The sequence below is a fragment of the Physeter macrocephalus genome, chromosome 1 (genome assembly GCF_002837175.3).
Source record: "Physeter macrocephalus isolate SW-GA chromosome 1, ASM283717v5, whole genome shotgun sequence".
In the NCBI taxonomy this organism is placed as follows: domain Eukaryota; kingdom Metazoa; phylum Chordata; class Mammalia; order Artiodactyla; family Physeteridae; genus Physeter; species Physeter macrocephalus.
The window spans coordinates 110,791,745-110,811,607 of record NC_041214.2 but is presented as its reverse complement, the minus strand read 5'-3'; the positions used below and the strand labels follow the sequence as shown (position 1 = coordinate 110,811,607).

The 19,863-nt window shown below is 36.9% G+C and overlaps 1 protein-coding gene across 2 annotated transcripts in view; it reads left to right on the top strand.

The window, feature by feature from the left end:
• Nucleotides 1–16,135, top strand: part of ZPLD1 (zona pellucida like domain containing 1) — a 66,093-nt gene extending 49,958 nt beyond the window's left edge. For both annotated transcript variants that reach the window (XM_055085755.1, XM_028487865.2), the window contains exons 7-12: nt 1,649–1,746; nt 5,007–5,087; nt 8,644–8,815; nt 9,878–9,986; nt 15,315–15,344; nt 15,761–16,135. In XM_055085755.1, coding sequence (XP_054941730.1) covers nt 1,649–1,746; nt 5,007–5,087; nt 8,644–8,815; nt 9,878–9,986; nt 15,315–15,344; nt 15,761–15,936 — 666 coding nt within the window. In that variant the 3' untranslated portion in view covers nt 15,937–16,135. The remainder of the gene's footprint in view (nt 1–1,648; nt 1,747–5,006; nt 5,088–8,643; nt 8,816–9,877; nt 9,987–15,314; nt 15,345–15,760) is intronic.
• The last annotated feature ends 3,728 nt before the right edge of the window (nt 16,136–19,863 follow it).

The following is a 19,863-nucleotide window of genomic DNA, read 5'->3' as shown; positions in this document are numbered from 1 at the left end:
AGATTGCTTTTGCTATTTGGGGTCTTTTGTGTTTCCATACAAATTGTGAAATTTTTTTTTCTAGTTCTGTAAAAAATGCTAGTGGTAGTTTGATAGGGATTGCATTGAATCTGTAGATTGCTTTGGGTAGTAGAGTCATTTTCACAATGTTGATTCTTCCAATCCAAGAACATGGTATATTTCTCCACCTATTTGTATCATCTTTAATTTCTTTCATCAGTGTCTTATAGTTTTCTGCATACAAGTCTTTTGTCTCCTTAGGTAGGTTTATTCCTAGATATTTTATTCTTTTTGTTGCCGTGGTAAATGGGAGTGTTTTCTTAATTTCACTCTCAGATTTTTCATCATTAGTGTATAAGAATGCCAGAGATTTCTGTGCATTAATTTTGTATCCTGCTACTTTACCAAATTCATTGATTAGCTCTAGTGGTTTTCTGGTAGCATCCTTAGGATTCTCTATGTATAATATCATGTCATCTGCAAACAGTGACAGCTTTACTTCTTCTTTTCCTATTTGGATTCCTTTTATTTCTTTTTCTTCTCTGATTGCTGTGGCTAGAACTTCCAAAACTATGTTGAATAAGAGTGGTGAGAGTGGGCAACCTTGTCTTGTTCCTGATCTTACTGGAAATGGTTTCAGTTTTTCACCATTGAGAACAATGCTGGCTGTGGGTTTGCCATATATGGCCTTTATTATGTTGAGGAAAGTTCCCTCTATGCCTACTTTCTGCAGGGTTTTTATCATAAATGGGTGTTGAATTTTGTCAAAAACTTTCTCTGCATCTATTGAGATGATCATATGGTTTTTCTCCTTCAGTTTGTTGATATGGTGATTTGACATCTAAATGATTTGACAGCTTAGAGTTTGAGAAGTTTTTTCTTTATTCTACATTTTTTTCTGTTTTTCTTTACTATCAAATTAAAGCTGTCACTTCTCAATTTCTAATTTGCTGCTTTCATCTACTGTAGATTGGGAAGTGATATAAATAAACTCTCCAGAATTGGTCTAAACTAAGGGTAAAAGGTAGAAATGAAGTCCTAAGACACCCTTCTATAAGTCCTTACCATGTAATCTAGTACAGGAATTCCAGGGCATGCATTTTGGCAACTCAGAGACCACACTGGTCTCTTTTTAGGTTTTTTATTAAATTTTGATAATTTCAAATTGCCAGATAAGTGACTTTGGGTAAATGAGACATTATTTAAAGTGTAAAGACTTACATCTCCAATGGCAAAGGGCTTAAGGTGAAGCAGATATAATTTAAATAAACTGAATATTAGCCACTAATATAATTTAAATAACTGGAATATGAATTTAAGTAAACTGAATATTGATAGTTGAATATTAGACAAACTAAATACTAACCTCTGACTAGTAACCATTGCATATAATTTATATACACTGAACATTAATCATCATAAATGGTAAACTATGGACACAAAAAGATTTATGCATGAATTTGTTACTTGGATATGATTTAAGAACAGTTCTGCCAAAAACTAGAGGATTAACTAGGTCCTTTTTGGAGTTGCTTCTGTAAATTGATGTTGATTTGCCCCCTTTTCTTTTATAGGACATTATTGTCTTAAGTAAATGTGCTGTTGGGAAGACAATGACAGATTAATTGCTTATTTTTTTCATCATTAGGATTCAACCTACAGTCAGCAGTTAATTATCCCGAGTATAGGATTACCTTTGAAAACCAAAGTATTTGCAGCTGTACAAGCCACTAATCTGGACGGCAGGTATTTTCAAACCGTTATCTTTCGTTGGTTAAAACATTTTGGCTGCCTAAAGCCTCATGAATCATAAAGTTAGCGCATTCACTTAAAAAAAAAATATTGCCATTGCCATTCCATTTAGAAATGCTAAACAATGGCTCTTAAAGAAATAGTTAGGGGGGACTTCCCTGGTGGCGCAGTGGTCGGGAATCCACCTGCCAGTGCAGGGGACACGGGTTCGAGCCCTAGTCCAGGAAGATCCCATGTGCCACGGAGCAACTAAGCCCGTGTGCCACAACTACAGAGCCTGTGCTCTAGAGCCCGTGAGCCACAACTACTGAAGCCCACACGCCTAGAGCCTGTGCTCTGCAACGAGAGAAGCCACTACAGTGAGAAGCCCGCGCACAGCAAGGAAGAGTAGCCCCCGCTCGCCGCAACTAGAGAAAGCCCGGGCGCAGCAATGAAGACCCAACGCAGCCAAAATTAATTAATTAATTAATTAAAAGGAAAAAAAAAAGTAGTTAGGGGCATAGGCCTGAGGCCACTCCCCTAGGGATTTTCATACGTCTCCTACCCTAACCAGGTACAAACATTTCGCTCTCGACATCCATGGCTATGCATTTTTGCCAAACATAGCACGGCTTATGCCATTGCCTCTGACCAGACTCTCTCTCCACCACCACCCTCTTCCCTCACACACACCCTTCCATTTTATTTCTGCCAGCTCAAATCCTACCCAGTGTTCCTGGCCCTGATCTAGTGCCATCTCTGTCGGATATCTATCCTTAACACTCCAAACAAGAGAGCAGTCAGAATGGGGTGAGATTCATCAAGGGAAAAGACACGTATTTAAAGGAAGAGTAACAGTGGAACCACTGTTCTCCCAGTTTCCAAAATGGGAAACTCGACCCTATATTAAGGTGACATAACCTCACCTTAGAGCCACAACTACTGAAGCCCACACGCCTAGAGCCTGTGCTCTGCAACGAGAGAAGCCACTACAGTGAGAAGCCCGCGCACAGCAAGGAAGAGTAGCCCCCGCTCGCCGCAACTAGAGAAAGCCCGGGCGCAGCAATGAAGACCCAACGCAGCCAAAATTAATTAATTAATTAATTAAAAGGAAAAAAAAAAGTAGTTAGGGGCATAGGCCTGAGGCCACTCCCCTAGGGATTTTCATACGTCTCCTACCCTAACCAGGTACAAACATTTCGCTCTCGACATCCATGGCTATGCATTTTTGCCAAACATAGCACGGCTTATGCCATTGCCTCTGACCAGACTCTCTCTCCACCACCACCCTCTTCCCTCACACACACCCTTCCATTTTATTTCTGCCAGCTCAAATCCTACCCAGTGTTCCTGGCCCTGATCTAGTGCCATCTCTGTCGGATATCTATCCTTAACACTCCAAACAAGAGAGCAGTCAGAATGGGGTGAGATTCATCAAGGGAAAAGACACGTATTTAAAGGAAGAGTAACAGTGGAACCACTGTTCTCCCAGTTTCCAAAATGGGAAACTCGACCCTATATTAAGGTGACATAACCTCACCTTAAATGTCCAAAAAACTTCTCAGGAATTCACCCCATCTTATTCTTCAGTTTTCCTTCCCAAGTACCTTGCCTATTATGTCTATTATTCTTCCACCCATGCAGCCACCCTCTGGTCCAGCTGTCAGCATCTCGAACCACCTCCTGCACTCTCTAGCACATTCACCCCAAAACATCCCTGCCAAACTGGGGATTGTGACCTTCCTTCATCCTGCTGGTCTTCCCTCAAAAATGTCAGCGCCTAAGACTCCTGTCCAGATTTTCCAGTGTCTCCGTGCTGCTCGCATCTCAGCCTTCCCACCTGACGCTCCGCATGAACCCCAGGACCTTCCTACTCCCTTCTGGTCTTTCACACCTTTGTTCACATTACTCTTCCCACCTGAAGGCCCGCCCACCCACAATCGCCACACCTTCTGAAGCCATAGACCTCAGATTCTCCAAGAGAGGGATGATTTCAAATATTCTGCCTCCTGTCAAACTCTATATCAAATCATGTACTCCAATTTTTGGTTTAGAAGTTAATGCCTATACTTTTTGGTTTGCCTATATGTAAAAATACATATATTTTACATATTTGCCTAAATTAAAAAAAAAGGAATGCTAATAAGTAGAAATAACACATTACAAGGGTGCTTCCCTGGTGGAGCAGTGGTTAAGAATCCGCCTGCCGGTGCAGGGGTCGCGGGTTCAAGCCCTGGTCCAGGAAGAGCCCACATGTCGTGGAGCAAATGGGCCCGTGCTCCACAACTACTGATCCTGCGCTCTGGAGCCCGCGTGCCGCAGCTACTGAAGCCCATGCACCTAGATCCCATGCTCCTCAGCAAGAGAAGCTACCACAGTGAGAAGCCCGCACACTGCAACGAAGAGGAGCCCCCGATCCCCGGAACTAAAGAAAGCCCATGTGCAGCAACGAAGACCCAACGCAGCCAAAAATAAATAAATAAATACATAAATTTGTCTAAAAAAAACCCAAATTACAAGGATTAAAGGGTGACACCCACTTCATGTCATTAATTGGAAAATAGCAATTCTTCCCATAAAGAAGGAGGAGTAGTGACTGGAAGAAGGCATGGGGAGAGCTTTTGGGATACCGGAATGTTCTATGTTTTTCATCTGAAAGATGATTAATCAGATGCAGTAATTTTGTGAACACTTATGATTCATGTATTTTCTATGTGTGTTACTAGTCAATAAAAGTTTATTAAAAAACAAAAGAACTCTCCCCATAAGAATCTGGGCCAAAATTATATAAAACGATCTTCAGAAACATCTCTGCAAAATAACAAAATCAATCAAGTTTCATTTGACACTTAGAAAATCCAGAATGATCAAAATTGAAAGGAAATTCAAAAGTAAAGATCCATTTCTGCCCTAATAAAAAAATTGTAGCATGTAAATAGTTTATTTTGGGTTTCTCATATATTATTATTTTAACATTACATCCCGAAGAGATTAGTACACTCTAGAAATCTGGTTCTACTTTACCTTCTCCCTTTTTGTCTTCTTGGCATTTTTATTCTTGGTTGTATGTGATTCTTGATGTGTGACAGCAATTTGTTGCAGACTTTTAAATACTTTGAGTTTAGGAGAAAATTTTAATAAAAAGAAGTCTCTGCAAATAATATAAAACTGTGTTCCCTGGGATAAGATGTTTGTCAATATCTACTTCCCTTGGATTAGTAACTAATATCCAAAAGGAGATTCTGACTCTAGATTATTCTTACCTCTTCCTGCAGATGGAATGTCTTAATGGATTATTGCTACACGACCCCATCAGGGAATCCAAATGATGATATTCGATATGATCTCTTCCTTAGGTAAGTGTCTAAGTCTTGTACTGATAGCAATAACCCTACTGTAGATAATTAAAATAGAAAAGCTAAGTCAGATAAACAAATTATAGGGTACTTTTATAGCTTTTAAATTTAAAGTTTTACATTTTGAAATTTTAGTCCTTATATAGTTGCAACTATAAAAGTGGAGAACAATTTTCAACATGAAATGCTGATAAGGCTGTTGTTGAATGACAGTTACAAGTAAGTTTGCTCCATCAAAGATGTTTTATTCATGTTTAGGTCATGTGGGAATATTTCACTGTCTTAGGGAAAGCATGGCTAGGGTATTATTGACAATATGAGAAAGGCAGTGAGAGGGTACTATTTTTCCAAAGCTAGACTGTCTCATGGTATGTCAAAAGGAGAATAAAATTCAAGTAATGGGCTAGATAATTTAGACCCCAAAATGCTTTTTTTCATTTATCAGTATTTAATATGAAAGTGTAATATAGCCTACCACTCCTTTTTTATCAGAGCCAATAACTTCAACTCCATTCCCCAATAGACAGTGATAGAGTGAATGTAATCTACATTTGGGGAAAGGGGACATTGATCATAAAAACATTCAATCATCTCAGTTCCTTTTCAGCATTTTTATCTGACAGAAGAACAGACTTGAGAGTCAAACAATGGCTTCTAATCATGCTTATAAAATGCAGTTGGCTCTGATCACTGCCACTTATTGACACATGATGGGAGTAATATGATGGGAAACCAAAAGAATAAGTTTTACTGGCTAATCAATGTTAAGATGATACTCAGAGGGTATGATCAAACTGACACTCATATTCTATTGCTGGAAGTGTTAATTTGGTTAACATTTTTGGGAAAAAATATCAGTATGTATCAAAAAACCTTAAAAGATTTCATATCCTTTGATTCTACTTTTGTGAACTGGGAAGCATATTCTAAAATATTTATGACTTTCTTGTCTATCGGTGCTATTTAAAATAGTAAAACATGAGAATCGACTGCATGTTCAGCAGTAAGGAAATGGGTAGGTGAATTATGGAGAACCAGTAAGTTGAAAGCTCACACAGACACAATAATCATATAAAATTATTTATAAAATAGAAAAAAATAGTTGGTTCTATTTTATCTCTTCCCCTTCTGTCTTCTTGATATTTCTATCTTTAGAAATATGTGGTTCTTTAAAATTTAAATGTATTAAAATATGAAATGAAAGAATTAGCATATACGATTGTACAGTTGACCTCATTTATATAATACGTGACAGAAAAGACTATAAGGAAATACATCAAAAGGTTCACCTTTGTTATTTATGCACAGTAAGACTGTGGATCCTTTTGTTTTGACATTTTTCTTATTTTCCAAAATTTCTATAATGATTACATATTGATAATGTAGAATAAGATCATCAGACTTCTGGTATGACTATGGCTTCAGCTTAATTCTTTCAGTTTTCTTCTTGGAAACTATAGAGACTGAAATGGATAACGAAAAAAAGTCCCCTAAGTGCCATTTTCAGTGAGATTAGGAGGAAAAGAAAACCTAGAAATTCCAAAATATGTGTTAGTGTTGATAAAAGCAGTTAAGATCAAGACTAAACAGAGTAGGAAGAGGCTGGCAGGAAGCAGAGTGGGAAGAAGTGGCAGGAGAAGCAGGGAAGAAGAGTGATTGCTGACGGGTCCCAGTGCCATAGATCCCAGAAACAGTCAGAGAAATGCATACCTACAAGAACAGAGAATCACAAGCTAACTGAATTGAGAAAAAAGGGATAAAAAAATCCATAAAATGCCAAAGAAAGGGGGAAATCAACATCGAAATGAGGAGGGTATGGCTCTATCAGATATTACAGTTAATAGAAGCTCTAAAGTTATTAAAGGGGTATGATATTATGTGAGGCTAGACACATAGACAAAAATTTAAAATAGAGTTGAAAAATAGATCCCAAACATGGGAATTTACTATATGACAGAGTTTGGTAACATGCAAATCAGTGGGATTGACAGAGATTTTTAAAAATAGTGCTGGATAGTAGATAATCTTAAGGAAAAAAATAGCATAGGATCTGTACTTCATTCATTATACCATGATAAACTTTAAATAGATTAATTTAAATGTAAAAACTACAGCTTTAAAAGTGATGGAAGAAAGCATGCAAAATATCTTTAGAAATTTGGAGTAAGGAAAATCCTGTTTAGCCCACATACTAGAAGCCATAAAATAAAATATTTAAAATTAAATTATGTAAAAATAAAATTTCTGTGCACAAACACACACACACACACACACACACACACACACACTGGGAGGAATGTCCAAAGCCAAAAAACAAAGTTAAAATAATTTACAACTTATGTAACAAACAAGGAACCACTCTTCCTAAAAACCAAGAATTTATAGGAATCTTAAGGAAAAGTACACACACACACACACACACACACACACACACTGGGAGGAATGTCCAAAGCCAAAAAACAAAGTTAAAATAATTTACAACTTATGTAACAAACAAGGAACCACTCTTCCTAAAAACCAAGAATTTATAGGAATCTTAAGGAAAAGACCAACAGTACAATAACAATTTGAGCAAAGAACATAAACAATTTTCAGATAAAGAAACACAAATGGCTCTATATATATGAAAAATGCACACATCCATTCACACTAAGAAAAAGGTGAATTGATATTATATTGTGATAGTTTATTGTTCCTACCAAATAGGGAATAATCCAGAATTTCATACATATACTTTGTTGATGTAGCTCTGAGGGAAATAAGTATTTTTTATACATTACTGGGGCAGTACAAAATGCAACAATATTTATAGAGGGCGATGTGGCAAAATCTGCTGAATGATCCTACAGATATATAGATAACCCAGCACATGTTCAAAATGATGTATTAAGACTATTCATTATTACTTTGTAAAAATGCAGAAGATTCAAAACAATGCAAGAGTACACAAATAAGACACAGGTTAAATAAACTCTGATGTGTGCATGATGAAATAGTGAACAACTGTGGAAAAAGATGAAGGAGGCTCTCTAAATATTGATATGGAAAGATCTCTAAGATACATTGTTAAATTTTAAAAAAGGCAAGGTACGAAACAATATAGAGTGTGCTATCATTTGTTTAAGAAGGGGGGAACATTGAGAATATATTGCTTCTGCTTCTATTTGCATATGCCCTGTGAGGCTGCAGTAACATGTGAGGTCACCACGGGCAAGTTTGTGTGTGGACATGGGAGAGCATGGACAAGGGCAGAGATGTGGGGAGAGACTTTTTACTATATATATTTTATACTGTTTGGATTTTTGAACCATATGAAAGTAAAATTCCTCTAAAATTTGATAATAATATTCAGAAACTGATCTGCTTAAATATTGTGATCTAAGTCACTTACATATCTGTTGAGTTAGTTTATTCTCCTATTAAGTATCTATAACATGGCATAATTTTGTTAGCTCTTAATGTAATGGGGTACTCTTAATACTGCAGAAATTAATTTACAAGTCACGGTAGGTTGGTACTTTCCAATAATATCGTTTTCACATTCTCTAACGTGTAGCTGTGACAAAGATCCTCAAACCACCATCATTGAAAACGGCAGGAGCCAGCAGGGCCGCTTTTCCTTTGAAGTGTTCCGATTTGTGAAACACAAGAATCAGAAAATGTCCACTGTCTTCCTGCACTGTGTTACCAAGCTCTGCAGAGCTGATGACTGCCCCTTCCTTATGCCAGTATGTTTTTAGCAACTTTATTCTGAACTGTTGAATTGATCTAAGCTGAAAGTTATCAAGTGTTAGGAACTAATTTCTACATAGAAAGTGGATATGCATCAGGTCAAATAGTTTGAAGTACAGTTTTTTCATTCATCCAGGAAAGATCTATTGAATGCTGCTTTGTGCCAAGCAATATACTGGGAATACAGAGATGCATGAAATGAGTTCTGAATTCAGTTAGCTTATCCTTTAGGATCATGAGATAATCATGGAATAAAACATGACAAAATGTTATGGTGCAAAGGCAGACATATATATGGGCTGTAGTAAAAGGCATTATTCATCATTGTGAGAGAGATGAAACAGGAGAGGCTGGGACGCTCAGTGGAAGAGATATGACTTTGAAGACAGATGAACCCAAAAGAGGCAAAATCAAGAGTGTAAGAGACACTCCATGCCAAAGGATGGTCAAAGTCACAAACACATGAGACAGAGTAACCAGGGAACTTCCAGTCCTTCAGTAGGGCTATGGAGCAGAGTAGAATATCTAGACAGTAGGCACCCTAGTGTTACAGCAATATTAACCTGAGAAAAATGCAGTCATGTTTTTTGATTTGAGATAGCTTTAATGTGTTTATATGTGTGCTCTAATTCATGCATTTCTTCACAATCATTAATTGCTTTAGTCCTAAGTAGCTATATCAGAGTTGGGGTTAAATGGAGATTCCACATTTCCTTGGCTCTGTTCTGACCAACATTTCAGAGAAAGATTTATTAAAGCCTTGAGAGAAATAAAAGTAGAAAAGTTTGATAAACACAGCTCTTTTTCAGGGGAGCCATTGAGCTATGTAAATTAATGAGGCAATGCACAATTACAACGGGAGGAAATAAGAAATGCGGCCCAAGTCAGGATAAGAAATACTGTAGCAGTTATATGCAAAGTAATTAAATAAATGCACAGAAGTAAATGAATAAAATTAAACATGTGGTATCTCTTCTAAAAGAATCTGCTTTCCAAATGGCCATAAAGAAACAATTTTGTGCTGGCGTGGAATTTCATTTGTTTTCTTAACTCCTTAGATTTGCGACCACAGAGAAAGGCGAGATGCAGGGAGGAGGACCACCTGGAGCCCCCAGAGCACTTCTGGAAATGCTGTCCTTTCTGCAGGGCCCATCATTACTCGGAGTGGTAAGAGCACTCCTCCTTTTGTGTGTAGTAATAGACGGTTCCAAAATGGCTTGTTCCTTGGCTTCTAAGGAGAACTCAAAGTGATTCTTAAAGAGCACTAATTAACTGTGAGACAAGATAAACTGCTAGACAACTTTAATTTCATGGTAGTTTCCTGTTTATTCAACTTACTAAGGGAAATATTGTCTTTACCACATTTCCCTTCACACATACACACACACACACACACACACACACACACACACACACACAAAGTATATGGTGCTGGACATGTCTCATTTGCCCATCCAGATCCACTCTGCCCTTCCCAGCCCCTCTCTGACATTGAATACTGGTCTCTGTGAACTGCATCCCCTGGCTGCCTTGCCAAGTAGTTTCTGGCTGCACTTGGCCAATAGGTGGCGCTGTCAGAGGTTGGGTGTGAAGTCCACACAGCTCCCACCAGACAAGTCTCTCCATTCAACTACTCTCAGAGTCCTGGAAACTCTCCCTTTAACCCATAGCCCAGGTAACTTGACTTTCTCTTGTGAATTCCCTCCATCTTTATAAATAGTCCTATTAAATCTCCTTAAATTGCTAGTTTGAATACCATTTGCTTCCTCCCTGGATCCTGAATTGTAGTAGTATGTAAATACGCCCACCAGTGCACTCATTTGTGCTCATGACTCTAATGGACACATTAGAGTTTATACAATACATTTTCATGTATACAAATATTTGTACATGCATGTCCATACACATACATATACACATACACACACACTCTCCAAAGGGATACTGCTTTACAAGCATGAACCTGGAGATATCCAGAATCAATTGGATAAAACAGACATGCATTGTAAACAACACACACTGAAGTCTGAAAAACTGGTTCTAGTTCCAGCTTTTGTCCTAATAAACTGTGGAACTTGGGATTTTCCTCCACTTCTCTGGGCAAACATTTCTTTCTTTATTTTTAAAATAAAGGGTTGGAAAAAGTAGCCTTTCAGATTCTTTCTAACTCTATGGTTCTAAATTTGTCTAAAAAGGGAAAGCAGAATTCTGATTTGGACTATATGCTAATAATTTTTCTCTATCTTATAATAGCCATAGGCTATTATTATGTTTCAATTAGATTATCTTTACCTTTTCTCCCACGCCTCCTGTCCCACAATGAAAAGAAAGTTTTGTCTGAAGGGGGTGATTAAGCAAAAGTCAGTTGAGCCTGAAAAATCCAGACAATTGCTTTAATTATTCACTCCTTTGTGTTTGTGTACACATATTAGTATTTTTTTAAAAAGCCTAAGAGGCCCTTTAAATAATGCAGAAATTTATTAAATATAAAATTTCAAACTTAGTCTGTACTCCTTGAGGGTTTGGTATGTTTTGAATGGTTTGAAAATGACTGGTTTGTGGTTTGTCAGAGACCAAATCCTTATCTCTATCTAGTTGTCGGAAATAGCTCATAGAATTACACTGCATGGAAACTCAGCTCTTGCTGCCAATAATTAGGAATGCTTTTGAGTAGGCACAATAAAAAATATTCTTATTTCTATGGAGCGTATCTGGAGTCAGTTTGCTATAAGAAAAGAACCTTGAAAGTGACATTTCTCTGTCCATGTTAAGTAGATGACTTTTCCTCCTTATTAACTTCTTTGCTTCCTTCTTACCTGGATGAAATCAAATTTAAATATTACAAATTTTAAATAATTTACTAGTATAATATAATTTTAAAACAGACCAAAATTATTAAGATCTCCAAATCCCAGTAAAGATTACCAAGCAGCAGTTTCTAATCCGACTGTAGCCCACCAGCTATCCAGGTTTATAGGTTTCTTCCACCTCACGTCTAGTCATCTGAAATATCTATGTTAAAACCTCAAAGAGCTAATGGCTTTGATAACAATACCTCTGATGTCATGCCTGGATTTCTTCCTTTCCAATTTCGAATTGTTTCCACCTCAAAGATGACATTTATTTCCCAATGCACTAAGGTTCTCTCCTAGTCACCTTGGTCTCTCCACCGGTAAAGCCCCCAAAGGATAATGGTTAACCTTCCTTCATTTCTCTCTCACTCTCTGTGGATTTTTTTTTTTTTTTTTGTAACTTTGATAAATAGCAGTAGGATGGTCCTTATTTTTGGATATCATGGTGGCCTCACTGCCTAGAGGACCATGTGTAACAATGATTTCATTATAATACTATAGTATCCTTAAAAATTTTTAATTTTAAATTCCATACAAATACAACTCAGAAATCAAGCTATAGTCATTCACAGGCAAATTCTATGTAAATTTAATGTCCAGCTTAATGTCCAGGGCTACCTTCTTCTCTTGGTTTTCAGAGCTCTCTGATACTTGGAATTTTTGCACTGTTTCATCACTGAACCATGCCTTCCCCTAGACATCTGGCTTGGATCAAGTTTAATAAGTTGTTAAACCTCAGAACTTCTGTTTTGTTTTGTTTTACTCTAATGAAGTCAAATCCGTTGTGGTTATTTTTACCCAACATTGTTAATCCTTTTTTTAGTTGACTTAGGAAAATATTCATATCCTCAGAATTCAAAATCCTCAAAATTCATGAAATGTTCTTATTTTAAGATCTGAAATGCTAAAACTATTCGGTAGGGAAATGCTTATCATGGGGTACAATCCTGGAAATTTAAAGGTATAATCACTGGAAAATAGTAGTACCTAATTTTTTTTTTTTTTTACAAAAATTCATATGGAGACGTTCAAGCCAAACTCTTGTCCAACTAGTGTCATTGAGTTTCACTGAATAATTCATTCTAGCATATTTATTTAGCCCCTACGGGGACAGCCACTCTGCTAGGAACTGGGAATAAAATAGAGAACAGGCCACAGTCTTTGCCCTTGGGGAATCTTAGAATTCAAATGTAGAGATAGACTATTAATGAACATGACCCAATGGAGAGTAAAAAGTTTTGAGGTTCTCAACCTCAAATATGTGGTTCATTTTACCACATAGGTAAATTGAAGACTTAAAAAAATAGTTTGTGCTTAGAAAGGAAAAATATTCATTCTGCATATATCTTTGCACTTATGTTCACCTTTTCCATTTATTTCAGCTACTTATCTGAGAGAAAAGCAGAGAATGACAATTTATCTTCCACTTCTGGCTTTTAAACAGCTGTGGTATTGCTGCTCTCACTTTCCTTCTACGGGTCCTCAGCTAGCTATATGTTTTTTGAAGAGCTCACCAAGTTTAGAATTCCAATCTGTTCGAATTCCATAAGGTTTCTTTTAGTGTACATGTGTATAAGACCAAGTTGGTGTGAGAGAAAAACAGAAGTGTGTGGTGACAAAAAGCTCCTGAAAAATCTCTACCTCCCTTTTCTAGGCAGTTCTTTGATTTTCTTTTAATTGCAATGATCCTAACTGCAGGATACCAGAAACAGAAGATAACAGATAAATTTATTCTCTCTAAGCTTATTCAGTATCGAGTACAATTCCAAACAATATTCAAATATTACACACTCTGATTTCAGCCATCTACCAAAGGTAGGATGCTTTCAGTTTTTCAGAGTCCTGGAGCCTGCAGCTGTTGTGGCTCATTTGGCATCTTTGTCCCCACACAGAGATTTTGTCCACAGCCAAGTCCTTGTAGATGACAGCTGGGATATTGTTCTTACAAAAGCGCTTTGGTAATGTAAGAGAGGAGTGGATATTCTGACTTCTTTTGTTAACCTGAAATTGCAGAAAATAGTGGGGGCATACAATCATAGAACTTTTGCTTACTTTGGGATACATGGGAGGAAACTTTCTATTCTTTAATAGAAACCTTTTTTTTAAAGAGCAAATAAATGTAATTCCTAAGCAAAGAATAACTTTTAAAAGGGAATTTTATAGCATTATATATTCTCTTCCATGTTCCAGTGAGGCAGCTTGTTTTGGGAAAGGGGGACGCAGATCTTTTGGATGAATTAATCACAGTGCATACATCCCGTCTTTTTCAATGAGAAGCTATTGTCCTTGTAGGATGATATTGGTTGGAGGTTAGGATTTTCCTAAGGATGTCTTATAATGAAAATCTGTATTTTTTTTTTCTTTTTGTCCTATAGCAATGCACTGCACCATTCTAAAGAATCCTATGAATGAGTGCTCTATTTATTTTGGACATTGTACTTCAGGATCAAACAGCAGAACCATAATTTCTGCCAAGACCCATATGTCTGAAAAGAAATGGCATCAGATGTTTTATAAATATCTCACCAGGTTCTCCCATCAATTATTTCAAATACTAATCCTGGAGTTTTATAGTTTATTTATCTCTTTTACTAAAAATATTTCCACACTTGCTAGTTTATATTATTTTAGAAAAGGGACTCTGAAACTGAGCTTTTATTTAAGCCTATGTTTACTTTATCATGGAGGCTGTGACAGATGGAAGTTTCTTCATCTGTAAAATGGGAATAGCAATAATATCTAAACCATATGGCAATTATGAGAATTAAATGTGATAACATATGAGACAGCACTTTGTAAACTGTATGAAATTACACACGTATTAATTGTAATAGTATTTATACTCCAGAATCAAACAGCCAACTGCTCACATTTTATGGTTCAAATAACAAACACTCACAGGCACATATACACCCATGTATTTAAACACTAATATAAAATCCACTCATTGTGTATGCTCAAGGGTTAATTGCTATATGATTACAAAATGGGTAACAAAAACTGGGAAACCAAGTGAATGTGTTCATTGCATCTATTATGTTTGTCAGGGAAAAGTGAAAAATCAATGGCTTCAGTCTTTTACTTAACAGATGCAAATAAAACTGCAACTCAAGTTCAGGAGTGATTTTTTCTTTTCATTTAGTTATTAAGTACGAATTTATTTTCTTGGAATTTGATGGTTTTTGCAGATTATAATGGGCAAATAGACATCACTTAAAATAGAGTGGCACTAAATAATGAATGTTTCTCTATAACAGAATAATAAATGGCAGGTTATAGGGCTCTAAAAAATGTAATAGCTGTTAACAATTACTGACCCCACTAACCTGACTGGAGAGATAATGATGAAGCAAAGTCAGCAGGAAAGAATACAGCACAGTATGTTTTACGATTTTATTTGTATGCCCAGGGCAGTGGCAGGTTGTGGGCTTGGAGGAATAGATAGATGATGAAATCTTGGACACATGGAACAGGAAATGAGAAAGCAGACGGTTTAGCGGGACTTTCCTTATTGCCTTTCCCAGGGAGCTTGTGGGTGACGGTGAGGGGACATATAGGTAAAAAGTAATTATAGAATTATAACAGACATAGATAAATATTTGGAGACACAATATTGCTTTTCTTTTTCTTTTCTTCCCCCCAGATGAGACTCCAACCAACAATTCACAGCTTGGTAAGATAATTAACATATATTGAAAATTAAAGTATAATTTTTTTAAATGTTAAGTATTTTTTGGTGATTAGTTACAAAACTGTAATCAGCTAAAAATAATGAGCTCTGGTTTAACAAGCTTGTTATATTTTAAATAACAGTTCACTGAGGATTTCTGAACTCATATGCAACCTGTTGGTCAATTTTTAGAACATTTTATAGATGACTTTTTTTGGCTGCCCGGGGGATACCAGGCCTCTAAACCATACAATCCTTTGGGTATTGAATTGAATTATAGTCAAATAAATTGTAGCATAATTGTCTTATGCTGTTATTCTATAAGATACTGATGACAGATGCTTTGCCGGTTTAAATTGGGATAAGGTGAGTTAAATCTGATACTGGACCTTCCCACTGTGTGTGTTTATTCCTTGCAGGTTCTCCAAACGAACCTCATTTCCAGCTGAACGCCATCACCAGTGCACTGATATCAGGAATGGTCATTCTGGGAGTCATGAGCTTTTCCCTCCTCCTGTGCTCACTGGCCCTTCTGCACAGGAAGGCACCCACCAGTTTGGTATTGAACGGCATACGAAACCCAGTCTTTGACTGACTGTCACAGGCCCCTGCTCTCGGGAGAAGGCTTCACTGACCCTACAGTGTGTGACTGCAGTCAGTGTTCTATCTGAATTGAATGCCAGTCAGCATTTGATATTTGTAGGTTTGATAGATTTCAGTGTAGCTTGTTAGCATGACAATAGTGAGAGAATTTTGATAATATTGCTCTTGTCACTTATGTTTGTGGTCAGCCCTGTTTGTATGGCACCCGTGGGTATACTGAAAATAAGCAAACAACATTCAGGACTTAGATCTTACAGGATCCGTCATTATTTCATTTCATTTCAATTTTCTTTTGATTATTGGTTTTATAGATAAAAGGTGACCATAGGAAAAAAAATAAATCTGTTGCATTTTATCCCCTAAGCATTAAAATCCATTGTGATGGCACTTAGATTTGCATATGTGGTCCTGAAATGAAAGTTGCTTTTTGTTTTATTCCAGATAATTGCAGCTTGGGGGATAGGTTTTAATTGGACCAGCCAATTTGGACACCTGAGATTTAATTTCTCATTCTATGACCGCCTATGTTTTTGGCTGATTTCCGTGTCTGAAAACATTCATTAAAAAAAAAAAAAATACAACTCTTGGGTATTGTATCCTAACCTGGAGGGAGCATCCATTTGTGTAGCAAACACTAAAAATAGTCGTTAACCTCTAAAGGATACTGCCACTAGGTCGTTATTCATTTGATAGAAGAATCTGTGATCAGTTTTCTCCTGGTTCAAGTGAGAACATCAACAGGTGTTCCCTCTCCTCCCAAGTAAACCACTCAGCTGCTGCTGCAGCTGTGCTTCCAGATTGCAAAGACTATTCTTAATTCAGGAACCGTTACTGGGGAAAACAAACAGTAGTTGTGGGAGAGGACATTGTCCCCACACACAAGCATAGCGTTCCTATGTGGGTTTTTAAAAACCTAAGTTCCGTTTTTTTCCCTAGAACAAAGAGGAAACAGGTTAAATGTTTCTGCAGAATTTTGTTGGAGTCTCCATGAAAAAAATGTCGCTTTTCTTACAAATTTCTGATGTAGACAAAACATAGAGTCTGGAGGAGGCCTACTTTTGCAGGTGTCTCCTTTAAGGCGTCATGATTGCCATGGAAGAAACAGTATTTTCCTCTGATAGTAAACTGCAAGAAGCATTTTATTTTTTATCAGTTTTGCAAAAAATTTTAAAAAGCCAAGTTTTAAGCCTATATTCTTACCAAAAAGTCAAGCTTCCCTTTGTTCAATCTATCTACACAATGGAACAAATAAAACAATTCAATGACAAACACCAGAACCTAGCATGTGCAGATACTAGAAGTGCTGTTTATAACTGTAGAAATTGCTGTAGAGGCTAATTGTTATTCAACATTTGTGACCTATTATTCAGGACTTAATTTTACTATACTACATGCAAATCACTATGCAAGCTTAGATTTGTTTCAAATGAAGTGTCTATGCTCTGATGTTAATAATTAAATCAATCATCAAATCAAAAAGTACCTTTTCTCCAATTTGCCTGAATAGTTCAGAAGAAGGTATTTATATTACTCTAATTAGCTATATAATTGCCTCAACTTTCTCTTTCAAGGTATAGACACAGTCAGAGGGAAATTGAATCTGAAGAGTCTCCTGATAATTTCTTCCATATAACAGAGTCACAAACACTTAAAAAGCCAATCTCCTCTTCCTCATGTTACTTCAAAATAACTTTGAAGTGACCATTCTGAACTTTATCAGTGTTAGCAATTTATTTACTGGTTTAATGGGGGAAATCTTACAGAAAAAAATATGGACCATGCTACTTATGTGACCCTCCATGTACAGGGATAGTATTGAAATATTCTGGTAAATCTATTTCAGATACTTTAAGTGAATTGCCATTGATCCAAGGATTAAATCCTGTGACTAGTACGTTATATCATTGAAACTGGTTTGTCAGTTTGATTTTTGTGCTTTGGGGATAGTTACTGTTTCAGCTATTAACCCATTAAATTCTATACACCATTTTCTAAAACTGAATAATGCACATATCAGTTTGCAAGCAACTTAAATCTCATATTATTTTTTGCCACCTTTATAACATAAGTGGTATGTCCAAAGCTATAGTGAGACAAACCAGGTTTGCTTTAAATAGCTTTGCTCTTATAAACCTGCAGTTATATGTAGTATTTAGTTATACTGATTATTCCAGTTACTATAGTGTGAAAACCTTACAAAATATGTGCAAATGTTCCTTCAGTTTTAATACCTCAAATTGTTTTTTGCATTTCAGGGGTAAGGTCTGATGACATGTAAAAGATGATTGTTCAATAAAATAATTGTAAGTGATATCTTTAAAACAGTGATTTTTAAAAATTTTTTTTTGTTTTTAAGATATATCTCCATCCTGCTCTCACCATTCTATTCCTACTTTCACAAACATTAAGAAAGGTTAAACTTAAAATAAGCTGCCTAATGCAACAGGGAAGGGCAGTAGCTCTAGGCTAGATGAAGCCTGCCCTCTCCACACTGAACTTCCGCAGCCCTGTGTTGGGAGCATATTCATGAGATCAGCTGAGGGTAAAGAAGTACTTTACCTTGCGTCTGAGCTCTGACTAAAACTGAGCCTACGATTTTTAAAACTTTGAGGGGAAAGTAAAAGCTGGAAAGACAGGAGCTCAGCTTCTGCCCAGAGTTGCATAGTCTCTCATGACAGTTCCGTCAGGGTCTGGCTGCCACCCCTTGTTTTGGAATATGACAAAGAGTTGAGGAGAAATCCTTTTCCTCACTCAGGGAGAATCCAATCTTACAGAGCTGAGTACTAGTCTGGGTCCTCAAGTATTGGCACTTAGCTTCGGGAGTGTCACAGACATGATGGTCCATGAAGGGGCATTGTTAGCGGCGGAAAATGTAAGGCAGTGAACTTCTAGAAGTGAGAAAAGAGCAGGAGAAGAAGTATATGGGAGACATTTGTTTGTGAGCACACACAAGGTGTAGTTTGAAGGATTCTCAGAGCACTTGGCAGGAGAGAACTGTAACAGGATGGAGAGCCTTCTGTCAAGATGACAGAGGCTATTAGGCTAGCACACATTTGCTTTCATTTTATATTTATAAGGAAAACAGGAAGCTGACCACAGATCAATTGCTTTTGAAAATGAAGTTCCTCAATTATTTACAAGCAGGGAGACATTTAATACAAAATAATCCAAATTTGTAATTTAGAAAAGTATATACTTGGGTAGTAAACAAAATAAGTACCAGGATTGGCTGGTGTATTAGGGTTCCCCAGAGAAAAGAACTAATAGGATGTATGCATATAAAGAGATTTATTTTAAGGAATTAGCTTTCATTATTATGGAGGCTGAAAAGTCCCAAGATCTGCAGTGGGCAAGCTGGAGACACAGGAGAGCTGGTGATGTGTTTCCAGACTGAAAGCCAGCAGGCGCAAGCCCCAGAAGAGCTCTTATTTCAGTTCTAGTCCAAAGGAAGGACTAAACCAGTGTCCCAGTTGGAAAGGCAGTCAGGCAGGAGGAATTTCTCGTAGTCATGGGAGAGTCAGACTTTTTGTTCTATTGTGATTTTCAACGGAATAAATAGGGGCCGCTCACATTAGAGAGGGCAATCTGCTTTACTCCTGTATTCAAATGTTAGGTCTCATCCAGAAACATCCTACAGACACACCCAGAATAATGTTTGACCAAATGTCTGGGCAACCCGTGGCCCAGTCAAGTTGACACAAAATGAATCATCACAGCTGGTAAACTTGCAAACACACCATTATTATGTGTCACACTACTAAAATATAAAACATCCTAATGAACCCAGCCACATTAAGGGAATGAATAAATAAAAATATTACAAAATTTGATAATCTCCTCTTGAAATTACTTTGAAATATTTAATGTCTGGAGGTAAGGGCTTGTGAGCAAAGGGTCCTCCTTCATATTTGCTAAAAAT